The sequence below is a fragment of the Mytilus californianus genome, unplaced genomic scaffold (genome assembly GCF_021869535.1).
Source record: "Mytilus californianus isolate M0D057914Y unplaced genomic scaffold, xbMytCali1.0.p SCAF_1, whole genome shotgun sequence".
Taxonomy (NCBI): domain Eukaryota; kingdom Metazoa; phylum Mollusca; class Bivalvia; order Mytilida; family Mytilidae; genus Mytilus; species Mytilus californianus.
The window spans coordinates 97,449,072-97,472,859 of record NW_026262581.1 but is presented as its reverse complement, the minus strand read 5'-3'; the positions used below and the strand labels follow the sequence as shown (position 1 = coordinate 97,472,859).

At 35.6% G+C, this 23,788-nt stretch overlaps 1 protein-coding gene across 1 annotated transcript in view; it reads left to right on the top strand.

The window, feature by feature from the left end:
• The window catches only part of LOC127738444 (uncharacterized), a 144,779-nt gene that overhangs the window by 94,106 nt on the left and 26,885 nt on the right, over positions 1 to 23,788 (top strand). The window contains exons 46-60 of the mRNA XM_052249693.1: positions 679 to 1,431; positions 2,378 to 2,519; positions 2,820 to 3,484; positions 5,252 to 5,358; positions 5,698 to 5,866; positions 6,509 to 6,679; positions 7,427 to 9,175; positions 9,615 to 9,791; positions 11,005 to 11,253; positions 11,641 to 11,775; positions 12,708 to 12,896; positions 13,292 to 13,405; positions 13,675 to 13,960; positions 15,106 to 15,223; positions 15,791 to 23,506. Coding sequence (XP_052105653.1) covers positions 679 to 1,431; positions 2,378 to 2,519; positions 2,820 to 3,484; positions 5,252 to 5,358; positions 5,698 to 5,866; positions 6,509 to 6,679; positions 7,427 to 9,175; positions 9,615 to 9,791; positions 11,005 to 11,253; positions 11,641 to 11,775; positions 12,708 to 12,896; positions 13,292 to 13,405; positions 13,675 to 13,960; positions 15,106 to 15,223; positions 15,791 to 23,506 — 12,740 coding nt within the window. The remainder of the gene's footprint in view (positions 1 to 678; positions 1,432 to 2,377; positions 2,520 to 2,819; positions 3,485 to 5,251; positions 5,359 to 5,697; positions 5,867 to 6,508; positions 6,680 to 7,426; positions 9,176 to 9,614; positions 9,792 to 11,004; positions 11,254 to 11,640; positions 11,776 to 12,707; positions 12,897 to 13,291; positions 13,406 to 13,674; positions 13,961 to 15,105; positions 15,224 to 15,790; positions 23,507 to 23,788) is intronic.

The following is a 23,788-nucleotide window of genomic DNA, read 5'->3' as shown; positions in this document are numbered from 1 at the left end:
CTTTGTAACATTTAAAATATGTAACAGTTTTACAAATATGTTCTCATGTACATTCAACCTAGGTTTTTTTCCATCGAATTACTTCATTGGATGTGGTGTTGAAGTTGGATCTTTATTAGTCTCTGTCAAAATCATTGTTATCTTTTATTGACTTAAAAGGTTGAGAGCTTGAAAAATCCTATAGATACATGTCTATTGTTAAAGACCATATACTGAGGGCTAGATGTCTTGTTTTTTGTTTAATTGGGTTACAGTATCATTGACATCTTACCCACTTGTTGAATTAGTTAAGAATTGAATGATTCTTTTCATAATTTCATTGGGGTGTAAAAGCCTTGACCAAAGCACATTTTGTATGAAGGACTTCCAAATGTGCGCACAGTCAACGCTTTTACGACCCTATAAAATTTTTAAAAGAAGCATCCAATTCTTTTAATTACATTTTTTTGCTACAACCATGAAATTATCAAACTTTTCATTTGTTTTTCTATGCATTGTTTTGACATTGTCACGGATAGCATGTGCAATCATAGCTGCTATATTTTATATGTAGATAAAATTTGATGTTGGAGTTCCGCACGATTGTTGTCAGCCAATCAAAATTACAGAGTCTTATGAAGCATAATCCTAATGTAATTATTCATATTTACAGTGTAATCTATATTAAATTTTCTTCAGATGAAGAAACAGGTTGTGGTGACCCAGACTGTCCAGGTGAACCCAACTGCAATGATCGTGGATTATGTGACCCCACATACAATCCACCAAAATGTGTCAACTGTGATGTTGGATGGGTTGGACCTGCATGTAATGACCCTTGTATCCATGGCACCCCAAATGTAAACAACACAGCTTGTGAATGTAATACCACATGTTATCATGGAGCAGGATGTGACATACAATGTTCTGGCAATGGTGTGTGTGACAGTAAATTTGAATGTTATTGTGATCCTCTGGTTGGCTGGAGTGGAACATATTGTGAAGTACCAGGATGTCCAAGACATCCTTCAACTGACATAGAGTGTAGTGGACATGGTGATTGTAACAGTGAAGATAAGACATGCCAGTGTTTTGCTGGTTGGATGGGCGTGGCTTGCCATGTTGCTGATTGCCCAGGTGAACCAAACTGTTTTGACCGTGGTACTTGTGATGAATGGAGCTTTGATCCTCCACAATGTCAGAACTGTTCAGGAGACTGGATGGGACCAGCTTGTAATGATCCTTGTGTTAATGGTACAGAGACACCTATCAACTCTGGGAACTGTCAATGTGATCCTGGTTTTGCTGGAGTTGGATGTAACTCTGAATGTTCTGAACATGGACTAATCAGAAGTGGGAAATGTGAATGTGATTATGTAACGGGATGGAAAGGAGATTTATGTGACATTCCTGGATGTCCTGGATTATTTAATCTGGACTGCTCAGATAGAGGTAAGATACATGAAAATTAATGAACATCCTGATTATTTAATCTGGACTTCCCAGAGTTAGGATACATTAAAATGATATGGATGTTCCAGAAAAGAACCTTGATCATATACGCTAGAGACTTTAAGTTTGGGAAGCCACATAAAAAAATTCTGAATATCAAACCTAACGACACAAACAAAACAGTGAAATCTGTCATAGGTCAGCATTGCCAGAGAGAAGAGCTATGTCAGTTTTAGTTCTATTAAGTTATTCATACATTGAAAAAATTAGTAAAATATTAATCATATAAACTATACTGGTATCCAAAAACTGGTTACTGGACAGATTTGAAACATATTTAAAACCAAATCTTACACATTTTGCTGATCAACAAAAATTCTAATGGTCATAGTTATGTGTAACTAGGAGGTACATGTTTTAAGACAACGTTAACAGTACCAAGTTTACTGCACCAGATGCACATTTCCACAATTTAGGTTTCTTCGTTGATGCTCGATGCCAAAATTATTGAAGATCTAAAACGTAATACAATCTTTGAAGAGCTGATAAAACAAAACACATTTTCAAAAATTTTAAAAAGTGTATTTTTATATTTTTATATTTGCTTTCTTAGTTTTGCCAGAGTGTGCATACAAGCCTATGGAAAATTTTTACCTAGCTGAACATTTAATTTTCTGGTTCATCTATACCCACGAATAATAATGAAACCACAGTGTACATATCTATGTTCTTCAATGATCAGGTTGGGAACTAGTAGTGAATGCAATGTTCACATAAATTTGTTCAAAACAGTGTTTTATATTCACTGTTTTACCAAGGCTGTGCTTATTGAAGGAAGAATTTACAACATTTTTGTACTTATTATATATGTAAAATCTGGAAACAGTTAAAAAAACTATCATGATGCTTGTTTATTATGAATTATTATATTTAACTATTATCTCAGGTGGATGTGAAAGTGCCACACATACATGTACATGTAGACCAGGATGGACTGGTATAGGATGTGAGTATGCTGACTGTGCTGGTACCCCTGACTGTAATAACCATGGTAATTGTGATGATGCTGTAGACCCACCTGAATGCAGGTATATGAAAAAAAAATCAGTTTTATTTAGCTGTCAATGAACAATTACCACTGATTTTATTAGTATAATACATCTTTTATATGATATAGAAATAACATTCAATAACAAACTGAATATGTAGCTTAAGAGCTTTTTGATCAATCGGAGGTATTACACATAAGATATTAAAGTTAGCTAAGGGGTCAAAAATTATGATGGCCACCTTTAGATCTCAATTTTGTTTGTTAAAATTTTCAACAACAAAATGAGTACTTTATAATGTAGAAATGCAATTAATTTCAACAAATTATATATTAACAGATGTAACTCCAATTGGTATGGTCATTCCTGTGAAGAGCCTTGTGTAAATGGTGAAGTAATTCCAATAGGTGCTAACAACTGTACATGTTATCCAGGCTGGGTCGGTATCAACTGTGACTCAGAATGTTCTGACCACGGTAAGATTGTTGGTGGAGAGTGTGACTGTGATGTTAACTGGTGGGGTGCTTTCTGTGATGTGCCAGGATGTCCAGGAATTGGGGAGAGCTGTAGTAAACATGGAATTTGTAACTCCATCACTCATCAATGTGACTGCTTCCCTGGCTGGACTGGAGATGGATGTGAACTGCCTGACTGTCCTGGTGAACCGGACTGTAATGATAGAGGGATCTGTAACTCAACACTTGACCCCCCAAAATGTCTAGACTGTATCTCGGGTTGGATGGGACCAGCTTGTGCTGACCTCTGTGTAAATGGAACACAAGTACCCCACAACAGTGGACATTGTGAATGCCATTCCTGTTATAATGGACTAGGCTGTAACGTGGAATGTAATGGCCATGGAAAATGTAATGGAACTCATTGTATCTGTGATGTGGCATGGCGAGGATCAAAGTGTGAGATACAGGGCTGTCCAGGGCAAACAGAAGATTGTTCCCAGCATGGAACATGCAACTCAGCTCTACAACTATGTACTTGTATACCAGGTATGTTTATGGACTAGAAACAGAGCAACATGATGTAACACATTTAAATGACAATGAAAATACATTTACTTTATTATCTGAAGTTGGTTTTTCATTTTAGCTCACCTTTCCAAAGGAAATGTGAGCGTTTGCCATCATTTGGCGTCCGTCGTCGTTGTCCGTCCGGTGTAAACTATTTCAAACATCTTCTCCTCTGAAACTACTGAACCAATTCCAACCAAACTTAAGCTGAATGATCCTTAGGGTATCTAGAATAAAGTTTGTGTTTTATTTTCTGTTTTGTCAAAAAAATGGCCGCTATGGCTAGAAATAGAACATAGGGGTAAAATGCAGTTTTTGGCTAATATCTCAAAAACTAAAGCATTTAGAGCAAATCTGACATGGGATAAAAGTGTTCATTAGGTGAAGTTCTATCAGCCCTGAAATTTTCAGATGAATCTAATAACCCTTTGTTGGGTTGCTGCCACTAAATTGGTAATTTTAAGGAAATTTTGCAGTTTTTGGTTATTATTATAGATAAAGATAAACTGTAAACAGCAAAAATGTTCAGCAAAGTAAGATATACCAATAAGTTTTTATATGACCAAAATTGTCAATTGACCCCTTAAGGAGTTATTGCCCTTTAAGGACAAATTTACACAATTTGTTTATCATGTTTTCTAACTTTGAAAAATCTTCTCCTCTGAAACTACTGAACCAACTCAAACCAAACTTAAGCTGAATGATCCTTAGGGTATCTAGAATAAAGTTTGTGTTTTATTTTCTGTTTCGTCAAAAAACATGGCCGCCATGGCTAAAAGTAGAACATAGGGGTAAAATGCAGTTTTTGGCTTGTATCTCAAAAACTAAAGCATTTAGAGCAACTCTGACATGGGGTAAAAATGTTCATTAGGTCAAATTCTATCAGCCCTGAAATTTTCAGATGAATCTAAGAACCCTTTGTTGGGTTGCTGCCACTAAATTGGTAATTTTAAGGAAATTTTGCAGTTTTTGGTTATTATCTTGAATATTATTATAGATAAAGATAAACTGTAAACAGCAAAAATGTTCAGCAAAGAAATTCTACAAATAAGTTTTTATGACCAAAATTGTCAATTGACCCCTTAAGGAGTTATTGCCCTTTAAAGACAATTTTTCACAATTTGTTCATCTAGTTTGCTTACTTTAAAAAATCTTCTCCTTTGAAACTGCTGAATCAATTACAGCCAAACTTGGGCTGAATGAGTTTCAGAGTATCTAGTATAAATTTTGTATTTTATTTCCTTGTACGTCAAGAAACATAGCCACTATGGCTAAAATGGAACATAGGGGTAAAATGCATTTTTTTGCTTTTGAAGAAAATATGACAGATACAAAGAACATTTAAATGGCATTTTTAAGACACTCATTAGTATATATTGAAAATTTTAAATAATCATTGATGAAAAATTTAAGCAAAAAATTACAGGTGAGCGATTCAGGCTCTTGTGAGAGCCTCTTGTTTAAATTGTTTCACATTTTGTCATATTGGGATACCAGGAAGCAAACATATAAAGAAAAACATTAAAAAACTTTCCTATGAAGGTGTGTGGTACTATTACTGTCTGTAACACAGTTTCCTAACCTAATTTATGTGTTTGCTGTAGGACTGTTCTGCCTGACTATTTGTTACAATTATCTATTTCTCTTAAATTGTCTGCTATACAACTTTTATTTCAGTATGTAGGAGGACTGCTATCTCGCTGGCTGTCCATTTTAACATTATTTTATTATTTTGTTGCATTTCAGGTTGGACTGGAGATGCTTGTGACATTCCTGACTGCCCTGGTGGCTGTGAAGGCAATGGTTTCTGTAATGGAACAGACAGAGATATACCAGAATGTGACTGTAAAGATGTAAGTACTCTGAATAAAACAAGTCTTGAGTTTTGGAATATGTAAAAGATGTCACCAAGACAAACAAGGGTTTGAGATAGTTTAAAAAATACTTTTTATCTTTTTTTCAAAGAAAAAAATATAGTACAGTTAATGTAGAACCTTCAGATAACAATGTTTCTCTCTACTCTTTACATTTGAAATTATAATATTTCTCTCTACACTTTAACTATAAGATAACAATATTTCTCCATGAATCGTATTAAAATAACAAGTATATTAATGCATCAGGTATTTGTGGTATAATTTATATATCATCTGTTAAAGTGAAAAAGTTTAACATATACAAACTGTTTGCAGGGTTGGTACAGTGAAGATTGCAGTAAACCTTGTGTCCATGGTTACGTAAACTCAGCCAATGATTTCTGTCACTGTGATTCCTGTTACACTGGAGCTTACTGTGAACTGGAATGTTCTGGAAATGGAGACTGTGTCAACGAAACATGTGACTGTTTTACAACAGAACCAGGTAAATATCATATTTTAGTCCCCTACAAATGAAGCCAAAGAGGACTATAGATTTGCAATCTGGACCAACTATCAGTCTGTCTATCTGTTGGTCCATGTTGTCCTCACTGTTTTCTGTTAAATCTTTAATTTATTGATTATATATTTGGTTTATAGTCGTATCAGAATAAGCTACAGATTAAGTTTTAGTTTTGTTCTGGTTGAGCATATTTTATGGAAGTTCTGACCCTTGAACATAAATTATTTGAAAATATCTGTGTTGTGCATATTTTTCTGCAATGCTTGAATCAAAAATAAGAAATAGACTAACAATGCCACCAACCATTAACAAAAAATACTGGTGAATAAACAGTTTTTGTTGAAATAGCCAGTTGAATAGTTTTGTATTTTCATTATGTGTATAATTTTCTTTTAGCATATTTGAGCGTTAGGTCATACAAACATGAAATGGGAAAATATTTGAATGTGCTTTATGTTTTTTCTTGAAAGAAAAGTCTAAATTAATGGTATGAATATATTTGACTCTTTCCAATCACAAATATGTGATGTGATAAAAAAAGGAAAAATACCTTGAAACGGTCAGTCAAATTAAAAGGGTAGAATTGCATTAGATTCTTTAAAACAAATTGTTGCTTGTTTTTAGGAAACAGTTGGGTTGGAGACAAGTGTCAAGAATCAGGATGTCCAGGAGAAGATGGGGCTTGTAATGCACATGGTAGCTGTAACAGTGCTCTTGGCATGTGTACATGTGAACCTGGGTGGAAGGGAGATGATTGTGCAATACCTAGCTGTCCTGGGACACCTGAGTGTAGTGGTAAGGGTACTTTTCACATCAAAATAAGTTCTGGACCTTTGCTATTGCTGACCTCAGTTAAATTTGACAATGATGTTTCAAAAACAATACTACTTTACTTTATTTCTCATAAAACTTCAATTACAATTAGTTATATGTCTTTTATGACCCTAAAAAATGGAAGGCACGTCCATTGACTGATTAACTAAAAAAGGATTTTTATATTGAAATCTAGATATACAAAAGAGAGGACAGTAACTTCTACTTTACTTGATAATTACAGCTTATGTTTATTGTGAATTATGATAAGGGCCTTGCCAATGAATCTTTTATTATACTTACTTTATAACCCCATGGAGTGCAATGATGCAGCTTTGCATGATTGTTCACCTCTTCCAGAATGTGTGTTGCATATTAGGAAGAAGACTATACACTGAAAATAATGGTCAATAACGTATTACAAAATGGCCACTTATGTTAAAATCTACAACCACTAGAAGATGTGACGTGTACATGGAAGAAAACTATAGGTTGATGATAATGGTAAAAAAGTTTAGTTGAACTTTGACACCTCTGTGCATATACATGGACATGGAATACCCTAATTACATGCTGTGAGTTCTTTGTGGTGGCTTACATCTCTGTCCTCTAGTTTGTTATTGTAAGGTCCTGACTATGGTAACAATTCCTACGGCAGTAATATTTGGTATCTATCTAGGCCTGAACATAGTAAATTTTCTGATTCTTCTAATATTTTGTATTTTTCAGGTCCTGACCATGGTAATTGTACTGACGGTGGTAAATGTCAGTGTAATGATGATTGGTCTGGAGAGTACTGTCAGATAGCATGTCTGAATGGCACCAATGTGGACAATGAATGTGTCTGTGACAAACCATGTATAACAGGGATCAGCTGTCATCTTGAGTGCTCAAGTCATGGGTCATGTGACAATGATGGAAACTGTGAATGTAATTATTATGGATTATATGAAGGAGTACGATGTGATGAACCTAGTTGTCCTGGTTGGCCTGAGAGATGTGAAGGTCATGGTACCTGTAACCTTGCTACAGGAGGCTGTGAGTGTGATCAATACTGGAGTGGTCAAGCGTGTGAAGTACCTGATTGTCCTGGGAATCCAGACTGTAATGGAATCAATGCAACTTGTGCTGTTCCACCAGAAGGAGGAAATCCAAGATGTTTAGACTGCCAGTATCCATATATAGGAGATTCTTGTGAACATAAATGTGTCCATGGAACTCCCGTTAGATCATTAGATGGTGTTTGGACATGTCAATGTGACTTCTGTTACAGTGGTGTGGAATGTAATCAGCTCTGCTCTGGTCAAGGTACTTGTCACAACACCACTTGTGACTGTGGATTTAATGGCTACCGTGGTGGATGGTGTGAGACAAGAGGATGTCCAGGTTATAATGAGGATTGTTCTGGACATGGAGATTGCAATGCTGCCACTGGTAAATGTATTTGTGAAGAAGGATGGAAAGGAATTGGATGTCATGTACCATCATGTCCCCAGGCCTGTAATGGACAGGGAAGTTGTGTTGTTGTAGATGATGAACCTGCATGTAGCTGTAATGCCTCTTACTTTGGATATGCTTGTCAGTATTATTGTGAACATGGTACAGTGAAAAACCAGACTTGTGTCTGTGACAGCTGTTACAATGATTACACATGTCAAATAGAATGTTCTGGAACTGGAAACTGTACTGATGGAACATGTGATTGTGGATTTAATGGTGGACGTGGAGATTATTGTGAACAACCGGGATGTCCTGGGTTTGGACAGGATTGTAGTGGGAATGGAGAGTGCAATGTTGCTATAGGAAAGTGTATTTGTTATGATGGATGGAAGGGTGATGGTTGTGAAGAATCAGACTGTCTTGACAACTGTAACTACAAAGGTTACTGTAATGTGTCCTTGGCAAGACCTAGATGTACCAGCTGTGAGAAAGGTTGGATGGGAGAGTCCTGTAATACTGTATGTAATGGCATCCAGGAACCAATGGACAGTGGAAACTGTGTCTGTGACAGTAAATGTGCCTCGGGTGATTCCTGCAATATTATCTGTAATGGCTTTGGTACATGTGATAATGAAACATGTATTTGTCAGAGTGGTTACTGGGGTGACACATGTAAAGACCATCTATGTGTGGGAGTAGGAGAACCGTGTAGCGGACATGGTGACTGTAACACGGTCACACACGAATGCTTCTGTAGCCCTGGTTGGTATGGTGATGATTGTAGTATCCCAGACTGCCCTGGTGACCCAGACTGTAATAGTCGTGGTAACTGCAGTGCAGCAACAGCTTATCCCACTTGTATATGCGATGATGATTGGACAGGATACTCATGTGACCTACCATGTGTCCATGGAACTCCACAATCAGACTTTACCTGTGTATGTGATTCATGTTATTCAGGAACTGGATGTGACCAACTTTGTGGAGGACATGGGTCATGTGACAACAATACCTGCACATGTGATGAAGCTTGGTGGGGTAAGTGTTTAGTTTAAACATATATCCAAGTCCTCTCCAACAGTGGCAGCCAAATTTAACTGAGTAACTAGTATAGGCTGAAATTAGATATCATATGGACATGATATTTAAAGTTTAAAAACTGTGGAATATATGAAAAAAATATGTTGATAATTGTCATAGAAATGTATCTGAATGCATACTGCATGGGAAAATAAGTGTAATTTCCAAAATTATTATTCTTTTGCACACAGAATTTTGTCATTCTCAACTTGTAGTTTACTCTATATTACAATATTATAGTTTCAGTTGTTCATTTTGTTAAGTTAGTAGTAGCAAGCTAGTTATGAGTGACCTCTCTTCTTAATTATTCTTCAATAAGCAAAAACAAAAATTGGAACAAACATAAATGAAAAGTTTAATGGTGAATTATATAAAACTCTTAACATATACTTTATAGGTGATGATTGTAGCACAAGAGGATGTCCTGGTGACCCTGAACAACCAGAGAAAGGATCTTGTACAGGACAAGGTACCTGTATCTTGGCTGATCAGAAATGTGAATGTAATTATGGATGGCAAGGTGATGGATGTGAATTACCAGACTGTCCTGGAGACCCTGATTGTAGTAGAAGAGGTAATAACTAATCCTCTATCTCATTTGTAGTCCGTGAATACAACAATTTTCACAGAGGAATGATTTTTTTACCCACGGGCAATTTTTATGCCCCACCTACGATAGTAGTAGGGGCATTATGTTTTCTGGTCTGTGTGTCTGTTCGTTTGTACGTCCATTTGTCCATCCGTCCGTCTATCCCGCTTCAGATTAAAGTTTTTGGTCAAGGTAGTTTTTTATGAAGTTGAAGTCTAATCAAGTTGAAACTTAGTACACATATTCCCTATGATATAATCTTTCTAATTTTAATGCCAAATTAGAGTTTTGACCCCAATTTCATGGTCCACTGAACATAGAAAATGATAGTGTGAGTGGGGCATCAGTGTACTATGGACACATTCTTGTTGTGTAATACAATACAGTGAAATCTGTATTAATCTAACAATGATAAAAATGGAAATATTTATACAATATCTATATATTTTGAACCATGTCTAAACTGAACCAGGGTAAAAACAAAAAAGCTTATACAATATCTATATATTTTGAATTATGTCTAAACCGAACCACGGTAAAAACAAAAATGTTTCTACAATATCTTCATATTTTGAACTATGTTAAACCAAACCATGGTAAAACAAAAATGTTTATACAATCTCTATATCCTTTCAACTATGTCTGAACTGAACCATGGTAAAAACAAATTTTTTGATACAATATCTATTTATTGTGAACTATGTCTAATGGTAAAAACAAAAATGTTTATTCAATATCTATATATTTGAATCTATCTAAAGAAAATACATTCTTAGTCCATACAGGATTCTGTTTAGTACATGTATCACTATAATAATAAAGAGATGTGGTATGATTGATTGCCAATGAGTCAACTATCCACCAGAGTTCAGACAATGAAGATAAAAGCAATTATAGGTCATTGTATGACCTTCAACAATGAGAAAAACCTGTACTGTATATTCACCTATAAAAGGTCCCAACATGGAACATGTATGTCAGTTCTGTTTTAATTTGTTATCTTCATAGGATGAAATATAAAAAAACATTATTTTGGTTGTCAAATCATTTACATTAGAATGCAAAGGAAAACTATTTAACAAGAACAAAAAATCTGGGTTTTTTTTCTTTTAGGTAACTTTAATTCAAAGACTTTACTGAGATATTAATAAAGAGTCTTTGTAGAAAGAATGCATTAGATTTTTTTTTTTTTTTCTAGGTGAATGTATCTTGCTGAATGATAGCCCAACCTGTGTAAACTGCACATTGTCAATGGGACCAGCCTGCCAGTATGATTGTATACATGGTATAGAATATCCACCATTTACCTCTAACTGTCAGTGTGATTCATGTTACTCTGGTTCTAACTGTGACACTCTATGTTCAAATGTTGGACAGTGTCTGAACGACACATGTGTGTGTGACGAGGGATACAAGGGAGATCACTGTGAACAGCTGGATTGTCCAGGTTTGTGTTGTATTGTAGGATTTAATCACTTTAATCGGAAAAGGAGAATTTTTTAGAAAGATTTGAGTTATAAAATAACAATCAACTTTTGAAAGGCTTGAATATGTTAAAAGATGAATGTTCATTCTGTCAAATGTTTGCTTTTAACAATCATTGTATCTATAAAGAGATGTTATTATGTTTCAAATCAATTACATGATGTGTTGCCCATAGCTTTGAGTTTTTTTGTGTTCGTATTTCATAAGTAACTGTTTTTCTTAGGTCATCCACTCGTCTTATTGCTTTTGATTTGTCATTCTTGTTTTGTCAAGATTACAATTTACATATCCACCTTTAATATACTTGATATTTGCACCTTAAATATATATTCTACCTCTAATATTTCAGGTGAACCAGATTGTAGTACCTATGGTCTGTGTACAAGAAAAGACAATGCCTCAGTTTGTGTTTGTAATGGAGGATTTGAAGGAAAAAATTGCTCAGAATTCATTTGTCCAGGGACACCTAAATGTAGTGAAAATGGTATGAATTAAGATATGCCTTGAAAAATATATTATAATTATGTACAAAAGTTACCAAAGAACATTAATAAAACATAAGACATATTTCAAAATATTTTTACAGTTATATAATATATTCATATAATTAAAGCAGTATTATATGTGTACATAAGCCTTTACTTCTTGCAAAACATTTAGATCAATGATAGTTAGACACCAATATGTGTGATCGTTACTCTTGGCGATCTTCTGACAAAAAAAATTGAGAAATTGTTGTATTTTGATCCGATCCCTCTCCTTGATGACAATTCCAAAATCTGACATGAATTTATTAGTCTTTCTCATTTATAATTTAGTTGCATCAACACATTTTAAGGTATCTATAAACTTTTATATTTTCTGAATGAACAAGTTACAAATTTAATTTAAGTTTAAAGATAATTTGATACTGCTTAGAACATAAACAACATAAACGACATATCTAAAGTGTTGATTTCATAGATGCTTCTGATGCATGCTCAGTTTATCTGTGCTTCTCTTTCTTTGCCAAAAAAATAAGTTGGGGTTAATAAACAGTGTGTAAAAGTTTATATACAGGACCCTACATCCAACATAGAAAAGGAACAAGATCCCAAAGAAGCATCTAATAAAAAACTAAGAAACTTAATATTCATGAAGTTTTTCATAATATGTATTCGTCCTGAAGAAGCCACTCATGTGGTGAAACTAGTTGATATGAATAAACTTCTAATCCAGTGATAATTTCAAGTGTCTTTATTCAGTTGATGTAGTAGAATGATATGGTTAATGGATTAAAAATGAATGGCACCAAAACTGACAATTGTTATTGTCTAGGTGTAAAACTATCATCAATTGTTTTTCTTTGTGATTTTCTGACATTGTGAGCTGGTTGCCTAGTTTGGCTGTTAGATATAAGACAAGTTTTTGTTTCAGGTCAGTGTTTACTCTCTGATGGAGCTAATGCCCCAGCCTGTTTATGTGACCATGGATTTGGTGGACTCTCTTGCAGTAGTTGTCTGACTCACTATGAAGGTTCCAACTGTGAGAGATGTGAGACTGGTTACATAGGGTACAACACTACTTGCAGTGTATTGTGTATACATGGAGAACCTACAGAATTAGGTTAGAATAAATGTCTGAATGTGATGCAATTTCTTTAAGTTGAATCTCTGTTTATGGTTTAACATTTGTAACCAAGAATAAATCTTAATACATGCAGTAAACTTTATGATACCGAAAACATTTTTGTATATCTTCACATTTGCAATTTTTTGTCAAAAATAATTGTAAACATGAAAAGCAATGAAGATTGAGCTTTCCCTGATTTTGATTTAACTACTGACACCTGTTTGAAGAGCTAATACTAAGGACAATATCTTGTTAGCATTTATGATATTATAACCCTCATATATATTGTTACAAAAGTTGGTAAATTTTATTAGGTGGAGACATATGCCAGCATTCATGATATTATAACCCTCATATATATTGTGACAATAATTTGTAATTTTGATTAGGTGGAGACATATGCCAATGTTATGATGATGATACTAATGGACACTGGACAGGTGATGCTTGTGATCAATGTGTGTCAGGCTGGGATCTGCCATCCTGTACTGTTTGTACACCAGGTAGGTACTTTTGTTTTGTTGATTTCCTTTACAGATGTTTAGGGGAAGTGGGTTCCATAATAACCAATTTCAGTTATAACACCCTTAAAATAGTTTTGAACAATTTCACTTGAATTATGCTGTTTTCATATATGTGACATTCATTCCAGGAAACCTTATACCATACAGAGAACAAACTTGCGTTATGATTCTACATAAAAAAGATTTTATATGATAAATGCTTTTTTTTCATTAATCATTAAAGGGAGATAACAACTACTTTTTTACAGATTATGTTGGTCCCGGACATTGTACCATACCATGTTCCAATGGGCAGGGTGACTATTCTGACAAATTTGATGGCACAGGAGAAACTGATGCTATAGAAGTAGTTTTCAGATGTTATACTGAGGAGTCTGATGGTAACTACACAGCCTGGTTTGGATACAACAACACTAATGACCACAATGTTTACATTACATCATCATATGAGAATTATGTGACCAAAACCAGTTCTACTGTATACCCACCAACAAAGTTTACGCCAGGATGGACAGGATATGCATTTTCTGTCAAGTAGGCTTCTTCTATAATTTGATATATTACATATTCTCCCTATTTTGGATTACTGTTGTACAATTTGGGGAAACACCAGTGACCAAAATACAAATAGATTAGATAAACTTCAAAAACGAGCAGCTAGAATTATTCTTGAACTTCCTTATGATACCCCATCTAATACAATGTTTAAAAAGTTATCATGGCTTCGATTTACTGATCGTGTAATTTACCACAAGGCCTTATATGTTCATAACTGTTTATATGGATCTGTCCCAGAATATTTGTCTAACAAAATCTCCTATGTTACAAATAAAAATGGAATGTAACTTAGATCAAATACTACCCAATTACTTAATATACCAAAGGCAAGAACAAACACATTTAGAAGATCTTTTTCATATTCTGGCCCAACTTTATGAAATAAACTACCAGAAGCACTAAGACACATGTCAAACATAAATACTTTTAAAACAAACTGCTTTAAGTTTTTACTTGAAAATCCAGGAATTATTTAAATGATTATGTATCAATTTTGATTATGTTTTCTTATGTTTATCTTTGTTATGAAGAAATTGTGTGATGCATTGTGAGTGGAGTGTGAGGGCCTCAAGGGAGAATAGTGTTTTTACTAATTGAGCATACCCTCTTGAAATAAAGATTATTATTATTCAATAAGTATCATTTATCTTCTTATCTATGTAGACATAATTATTTTTGTCCTGTTACATTAATCCAGAACATTATTTTTTTTGTTATACAAAATTACTTTCTGCAAATAGTATCAATTTCATATATAAATCAAAGAAGATGATACTCATTAATGATTCAGCAACTCAATGACAGAAAAAGACCGAACGATATCTGGAGGTCAACATAGGGTCATAAACAGTAGTTTCTATACAATAAGTTATCATCCAGAGTCTAAAAAAGTTATGGATAAGGCTAGTTTTATCATGCATTGATTTAGTTTCTGGTCATCATGAATTATTAATTCATTTCACATCTATACATACTTATTTGCTTTTTTGACAAGTTATATTGTGAAAATCCATTTTTTCAACCAGTAAATAAATTTTAGATTTATCTACTTACAGATTTAATTATTTTGAATAATCTTCTTTGATCACTTGAAGAATAGAATTATATTTTGTTAATTACAGATCAATGACATCTACAGATATAGTAACATGGTACCTCTCCTCATCCTACGCTAATACAATCAAATCTGCATCAGCTGACCTGTCACCAGAAATGAAGTGTCCAAATGAACCATTAGTGGTAAGTTCAGGAAACATTGCAATGACCACTGATTTCATATTTTGAATTTTTTTGATTTTTTTTGTTTGTAGATTTCCAAATTTATGGTCATCCTTTATTTTAGTGGATACAATTGAAGTCAGATATTTACAGATAAACTGATAAACAAAGTTCATGACAGTTAATGATTAATCAAAGAAAAGGGGGAAAGAAATGATAAAGCAATAGTGCACAAAACACTACACAGAAAACAAGATTGAGCAACACAAACTCAACCAAAAACAGGTGACTTACATATGTTCCTGCTCCACTTGTGGCATCCAATACTGATGGCTAGTTAAAATTGGCTTAGTCACAATATTCATTGCTGTCGCAATCAAGAGGAAAAAAGAAGAGGATTTTGGCGATATACGATCCATATGGAGGTGCTGCTGAAATTTTGCTTTAAAAATGGAAAGTTGACAATGGGAAATTGAAATCATTAGAAAACTTACAAATGAATTCCTCATGATATCAAATATTGGTTTAAAAATGCGTTGACAATTTAACACATTTTGTTTTAACTAGATTAACCTTTCTGTATTTCAGGTGGTTGTTACAGAGAAAACAGGGTTCTGTAAATGTCATGAGGGATACTGGGGATCAGAATGTCAGAATGCATGTCCAGGTGGAGCCACTGATTCTTGCTATGGTAATGGTGTATGTGACTTTACAACTGGATCCTGTTCTTGTCATACTGGATCTGCAGAGAGTACAAGCTGCCAGCAGTGTGAGGCAGGATGGTTTGGTACAGATTGTTCCATTGTTTATGTTGACAATGATAATACTGGTAATGGACAATACCTTGGAAAAAGTTACCACAGTGGTCACTTCATCACATTTGATGGATCTGTGTATAATTACCACTATTCTGGAGAACATCTACTGGTGTCTGGACAGTTATTGTCAGGAATTCAAATAAAGGTCCATGTATTACAAGTTTTCATGTCTGAATATTATTCCAGTGTTGGGACATCTGCTGTTGGAATCCAGATTGACAGTCACAAGTTGGTAATATCTGTCATTGATGAGATTGTGTCTACATGGTATGATGATGAAACAGTGGTGATTGGATCTGGATTTGAAGCTGTATCTGGAGTGACCTGTAAACAAATATCCTCCTTCCAGTACCAAGTCAGTGCAGGATCTGATTTGATAGTTGATATCTATGTCTATGAAAATCATCTAGATGTCCATGTTGGAGCTTTGGCCAGCTTCTGTGGTACAAGTACTGGTTTACTCAGCAGCTGCAACCTTAATCATCAAGACGATTTCAAAACCAGAACAGGAGTTGTTTTGACAAGTACTGATACACTCAGTACCAACACCTTACATAGTGACTTTGGTCAATCATGGCTTGTGTCAGATTCAAACTCAGTTTTCAAAAGACTGATACCTGTTGAAAATAGTGGAGGATTTGGTCTGTCAACCAATGACTCACACATTATTACGGATCCAGTTAGCACTTTCACAGAATTTGTTGTTACAATAGAAATCAAATTTAAAGCAGATATAGTATCACCAAACTGTTACACAATATGGTCCTACAAAAAAGACAACAACATCTTCTCAGCAGTTGTGTGTAATGGGCAGATAACTCTTTATTACCAAGACAAGAAAATTACCTTTTCATCAATAACAGTTGATGTTGATACATGGTACCACTTTGCTATTGTATGGAGATTAGATACAAGAGTTATAAGCCTTTATCTTGTACAGGAAGGTTTACAGATCAACACAGATGTACATGTATTTGATGTGAACGACCACAATCCTTTTAGACCAGGAGGAACATTCATGATTGGTCAATGGAATTATCCTGCCAATAAAAGAGATGGTGTTAACTGGGGTTTCATTGGTACATTTGATGACTTCAGAATATGGAAGAAACAACTGACCCTGAATCAAATCAGAAGTTATGCCTTCACACATATGACTGATACTTATACTGGTTTGACTAACCTCTGGAATTTCAACATAGGATATGGTAGACAATTAACTGATTCCATTGGAGGATTGAAAATTACGATGATATCATCACCATGGCACTACCCAGCCTGGACTTTGGTGGACTACTCATTATCATCACTAAGTTTGAATATTTACCAGGTTTTCACAAATCCAAATAATGTTGATGCTGAAATAGATGAATTCTGTAAATCTTTGGTATTGTCATCTGTTTATAATAATTCATGTTCAAACTTTGGAACACAGTTCCAAGTTTATGTTTACAAACAATGCATATTCAATAGTATGGTGACAAACAGTCAAGACTGGACCATGGAACCAATCATTACATTGTCTGACCATTGTTCACTGAACCGTGATCTAGTCACATGGCCTGCTAGAACATGGTGTGGATCCTTCACTTCACGTCATTTTCCAAGATGGTCAGGTAGCTTATGTTCAACACCTTGTATTTCTGGCGAATTGAGTACAACATGTAACTGTGATGATGGATTCTGGGGATCTTACTGTCAAAGTATCTGCCCATATTCAGCTGATTTACCATGTGGAGGTGGAACTTGCTTCTCAAACAATGGAACCTGTTCATGTCTGTCCAACTTTGCTGGTAGCAACTGTGAAGCATGTGCCTCTGGATGGTATGGAGCAGATTGTTCTGTAAGTCTTGCTAGTATTCCCTCATCTGGTGTTACTACCAAGGTATGTTCTGTATTTGGATACAGTCACTTCTCTTTGTTTGATGGACAGACATTTGATATGACAGCTACAGGAGAATTCTCATTTATTCAAGATCCAACACTTTTTGCTTATGTAAGACAACTTCCCTGTGGAGAAAATGGTGCAGTGTGTGTAAAACAAGTATGGATACAAGCACAACGTCAAAATCTGACTGTGGTATCATCTGTACCTGGACAGGATGGAATTCTACTCTTGCACAACAGTCAGCCAATCATCCTTGACAACAAGTATAATCTGACTTCCACAGTCAGAATTGTCCAGAATGGTCAGACTTCAATTAATGTGGAGTATGGATCCAATATCCTGACAATCAACTACCACAGCTTATTCCTGGAAGTGTTTGCTAAATTAACTCAGTGTACTACAGGAATGTCAGGGCTTTGTGGAACATGTGACTACAATAAAGACAATGACTTTTTCATCAGCTCTGGATCAGCAGTGTCCATGACTGATATCACTCAACATACCATCAATACAAACTATGCTGATTATTGGAGAATGGGAACTAATGTAGGATCTGGATTTAAGTATGAATTTGATGGACTTACTAAGCCTCAGAATACCAATGGAAATACTTTTGTCTTGGCTTTCAATGGAGCTGGAGCATATACTTCACAGCTAGAGAATGTGTTTGGTACCAATGGTGATGCAACAATACAAGTGAAATTTGCAGCCAATTCTGCTACAGGCCTCATCCTAGCATACTACAAGCAGACCTCAGTCAGTATATATCTCAACGGAACAGTTCACATTCTTTGGGGTAATGTGAAAATTGATACAGACTATACAGCACAGATTGGTGTATGGTATCAGGTATCACTGACTTATACACACTCAACCAACAATCTGATATTCTACATCCTCACCAACAGTGGCATGCAATGGTGGAAACAACTAACTGTACAGACTACTGCCTTGTTAACAGGAGGAATCTTCAAGGTTGCTGATTGGAAAGATAATGCTCCAGTTGTGTTCCAACACTTTAATGGGAGAATAGCTGAAATCCAGACATGGAAGACTGCTTTAGATATTTACCGGATTATGTATACATCAAAAACATTACTGACAAAGCAGTTTACAGACTTGACTTCATTGTGGATATTTTCAAAAGGATACAGTTATGTTGCACTTGACATTATAAACAATTATCAGCTAATTTTACCATCGGAAGATGTGTATTGGTGGCCATCTGATTTGGTTACTGATGGAAATCCTCCATCTACTCCAGAAAATGAGACATTGAAAGTTGTAAGTGAGAGGAAATGTAGAGAGTATTTCATGGAGTCTACCATTCCTTCAGTCTGTGGTCAACTTGGTGAAGCTGTTTTACAATTTTACTATAAATCTTGTGTAACAGACATGATTTCTTCCTCAGATGAGCTTGGCTATATCTATAGTCTGGTTTCCTACATAGAATACTGTGAAATAATTGTCAATCCACCAACATCACCCAGAGGAGCTATCTGTACAGATATTACCAATCCATATTTTACGCTTCTGTGTTCACATCTTTGTAAGTTCGGAAAACTAAACACAGAAATGAATTGTGAATGTGACAAAGGATATTGGGACACAGACTGTAGTCAAGTATGTACTGGAGGCACTCTTTCACCATGTAGTGACAATGGTCTATGTATCAAAGAAACTGGTCAATGTTACTGTTATCCATCATTTAGCAACAACACAGACTGTAAAACATGTTTGGCACCATGGACTGGAACTGATTGTGATGTCATACCACCAGATGTCACTCTACCTACTGGTTCCCCACTTTTGCAAAACCATACATGTTCACTCTTTGGGCATGGCCATTTGAGGACATTCAACCAACTACAGTTCAACTTTATACATGTAGGAGAATACTACATACTAAAATCCTCAGATACCAACATATACCCAGAAGTACAGGTTAGAAACACTTATTGTTACGAAGAATCTATATGTACTACAGCAGTAGCTATCCAGTACAAGAGCAACACCATTGTTATAAGAGCAAGATACCATGATAACCAAGATACATTAGTATGGATAGATGGTCAATCATTTGTTTTTGATGGTCAAGTCGAAAAAGATCTCCCTGATGTGATACTGAAACATCCAACCAAGTCAGAGTTTGAAATAACGACCAAATCAGGCAGCAATTTAATGGTGAATGTTAGATCACTGGACCAACAACTAAATGTCCTTATCAAAACAGAGACACCATTCTGTAAAACTCAGGATTACCTGTGTGGACCCTGTGATCCTACTACTACAAATGTCCAGACCTACTCAGCCACATGGGTTGTCGAAGAAGTCCACAGTTTGTTTACTGTAATATTTACAAACAATGAACTTATGGAGAAGCGATCAGTATCAACAGCTGGATTGTTTATCTACTTCAATAACTCACTACTTACTACTGACTTTTTACCAGATATAATTATCAGTAGTATAGACTTCTCCATAGAATTATCCTTCCGACCAGGTGGTGATACAGGAGTAATACTTACTTATAATACCAAGCTTTCCTTTATTGTTTATCTAGATGTTACTCTGAAGTTAAAAATTGATCAGAATATATATGATACTAAAATAAATGCCACAATTGAACAGTGGCACCACATGAGCCTCGTATGGCACAATGTGGCATCCCAAATGGTGGTTTATGTCTACAAAGAGGATGGATCATTTGAATATGTTTCATTTACTGTGGTTAGTCAAGATATGTTTATTGCCTATGGCTACTTTGGTTTCGGACATCCACCACAACCACCCCTTCCTACAGAAACAGAACCTCATCACCAGTACTTCACAGGAGACATGGATGAAGTCAGGGTATGGCAGAAGGCTTTATCATACAACGACATACTAAAATACCAAATGCAAAGAGTAGTTATTACAGAAAATTCACTGGTAACTTACTGGAAATTTGATGACTATGGATCTTCAGTTATTTACGATCTGGTTAGAGAACATCACATACAAGTTGTAGACTATGGTATACTTAGACAGAAAATTAGATGGAGAATATCCAGTTTACCATTAAATCCACCAACTGTTCCATATTTCCACACATATAAAGATCTTACACAACAACAGAGAGCTGACTCAAAATGCACTAATTTGATATATGGATCTGTTCTGGGAACAACTAATGGACCAAGTGTAGGTGTTCTGAGTTTCTACTTTGCTGCCTGCACCAGTGATATGGCTGGAGCGAATAACCTAGACATGGGATTATCTGTTGTGGTTGGTCTCTCTGACCTTTATATTTCATCAGGATGGTTAACATCATGGCCTGGCTCTGTCTTCTGTAATGATTTCAAAACATTGATTTTCCCTGGATGGGTTGGTTCTGACTGCACACAGAAATGTGACTTCCATGAATCCATTAATCCAACAACTTGTACATGTGAAACTGGATACTGGGGATTGTCCTGCAACAAACTATGCAATGGTGGAACATTGAATATTTGTGGTGGACATGGTGAATGTAGCCAAGCTACTGGAGATTGTCAATGTCAGATGAATTGGGCTGCACCAAATTGCACCTCATGTGCTCCTGGCTGGTCAGGAGAAGATTGCTCAGTTTCAGTACAATCAACTCCAGCTGGTGCAAAGAACTTCTTGGGTGGTATATCTGGGGATGGACATATAACAACAGTTGATGGGGCCAGCTTTAGATTCCAAGAGCATGATATTTATACATTCTACCATTATAACAGTATAAGTGTTCAGATCCAGACAGGACCAAGCAGATTTTTCCATACTGCTGTCAAAGAAATCGCAATTAAAATAGATGCTAAGATTGTTACCATCAGTACAATTAATGGTGGACATGTAGAGATCAATGGTCAGGTTAACTCTCTGAGTACAGTAGTGGATATTGGCAATGGTTTTCAAATTGGACCATTAGATAATCATGTTTATAAAATTTACAAATCAGGATTTGAATTAGTTATATATGTGCAAGAAGACTATTTAAATGTACAATTGTCAGTTTCACATACCTATTGCTCCTCATCAGAGGGTCTTGTAGGTCCTTGTAGTATCAGATCCCACAGCTGCACTCCAGGGAACTATGCTTGCCTTATTCAGTATGAAGGCTTAGCCAAGGTTTGTACAGATCATGTCATTCCAAGTGCCTCGATCACAGACTTCATTGGTGTATGGCATAAAACATACAGCAATAGTATATTTAGAGAAGCGAAATCAACATACACACCATCTATAGGTCTAGACATCACTAAAGGATGGATACAAACGGTACCTTTCCCAGAAAGTTTTATAGGAGAATCGACCACTATTGAAACAAGATTAAAAATAACTAGCCTGGATGTAAATGGTGATGGAGGCACAGTACTTTCCTACAGTTGGAGAAGAACGTTTGCTGTCTGTATTGTAAATGGAAGATTTTTGGTTTCTTTAGGGTCCTATGTAGTACCAACAGGAATATCTGTGCAGCTAGGTCAGTGGTCACAAATCTCATTGGTATACAACAGTTTAACAGGATGGATCACATTCCATTATACCTATGATGTAGAGGTCAGTGTGTTCACTTCAGTCTTTATTGGATTAGAAGCATTGTCAAAAAGAGGTACATTAGTCATTGGTGACTGGCAGCCTCCTATCGAGGGAGGAGGATCAATACCACCAGGAACATTCGTTGGTACACTGGACAGAGTATTAGTATGGAACAGACCATGCATTCAGACACAGATCTTTATACACTGGAAGACCAGTATAACCCATGTTACAACAGGTCTTGTTGCTGGATGGAACTTTGAAACTGGATATGGCAAGACAACTTTGGATATTGTAAATAACTACCCTGTGATCATATCAGATACTGGTGTAGCATGGGTGTCCATACCTGACCTACCAGATACCAGAACAATAAAACCAACAATAGAAATCAACATTGGGATACCAGAAACTACTTATACTGAAAAATGTAAAGGACTCATTCAGAGCAATGCATTTACAAGCCAATGTGGTTCATTCTCGGTGAGTTCATCATTTTACATGATGGCTTGTATAGAAGATGTATCACTCACAGGTAACTTGGACTTCAGTATGGACAGCACAATAGCATTTAGCTCTATATGTGAAGTAGAATCGGGACTTGTATCGTCACCTTACCAAAATTTATGTAATGACTTCTCTTCAAGACAATTCCCTATCTGGAAGGGTTTAGAATGTACGGCAAAATGTATATTTGGAAAGTTCAATCTGGAGACATCTTTCTGTGAATGTAATAATGGTTACTGGGGAACAAACTGTGACAAGGAATGTCCTGGAGGTGCCACAAACCCATGTAACGGACATGGAACATGCCAGATAGGTACAGGAGAGTGTGCTTGTCAAGTTAACTGGCAAGGAGATTCCAACTGTGGATTATGTACTTCCGGGTTTACTGGAACCAACTGTGATATCCAGGAACCAGAGCTACCACCAAATGCACCAATGGGATGTCTTGCACGTAAACATGGAGCATACTTAAATTTTACAGGACATGGAATGACTTATGCAGAACCTGGAAATTACAGAATGTTAGAGATGAATAATCTGAGAGTAGAGGTAAGATTCTTATTTATTTATCTACATTATTTTCAGTATTTTATTTTATTTATAATTCATAAATGGTCCCTATCGTAATTCTTGATCTTAGTTATAAAAAAAAACTTTAACTAAGGCCACACCAATTTGATTAATAGTTCTTTGGATTTTCCCGCTCCTGTTTTGGAGAAATTGACTTTTCAATAAAAAAAAATAATTACCGCTTCCGCCAATTTTTGGGCCGCATGCCGCTCCAAAATTAGTTTATCCTTGACATTTTTTTTTCTCTAAGACGTTTTTCTT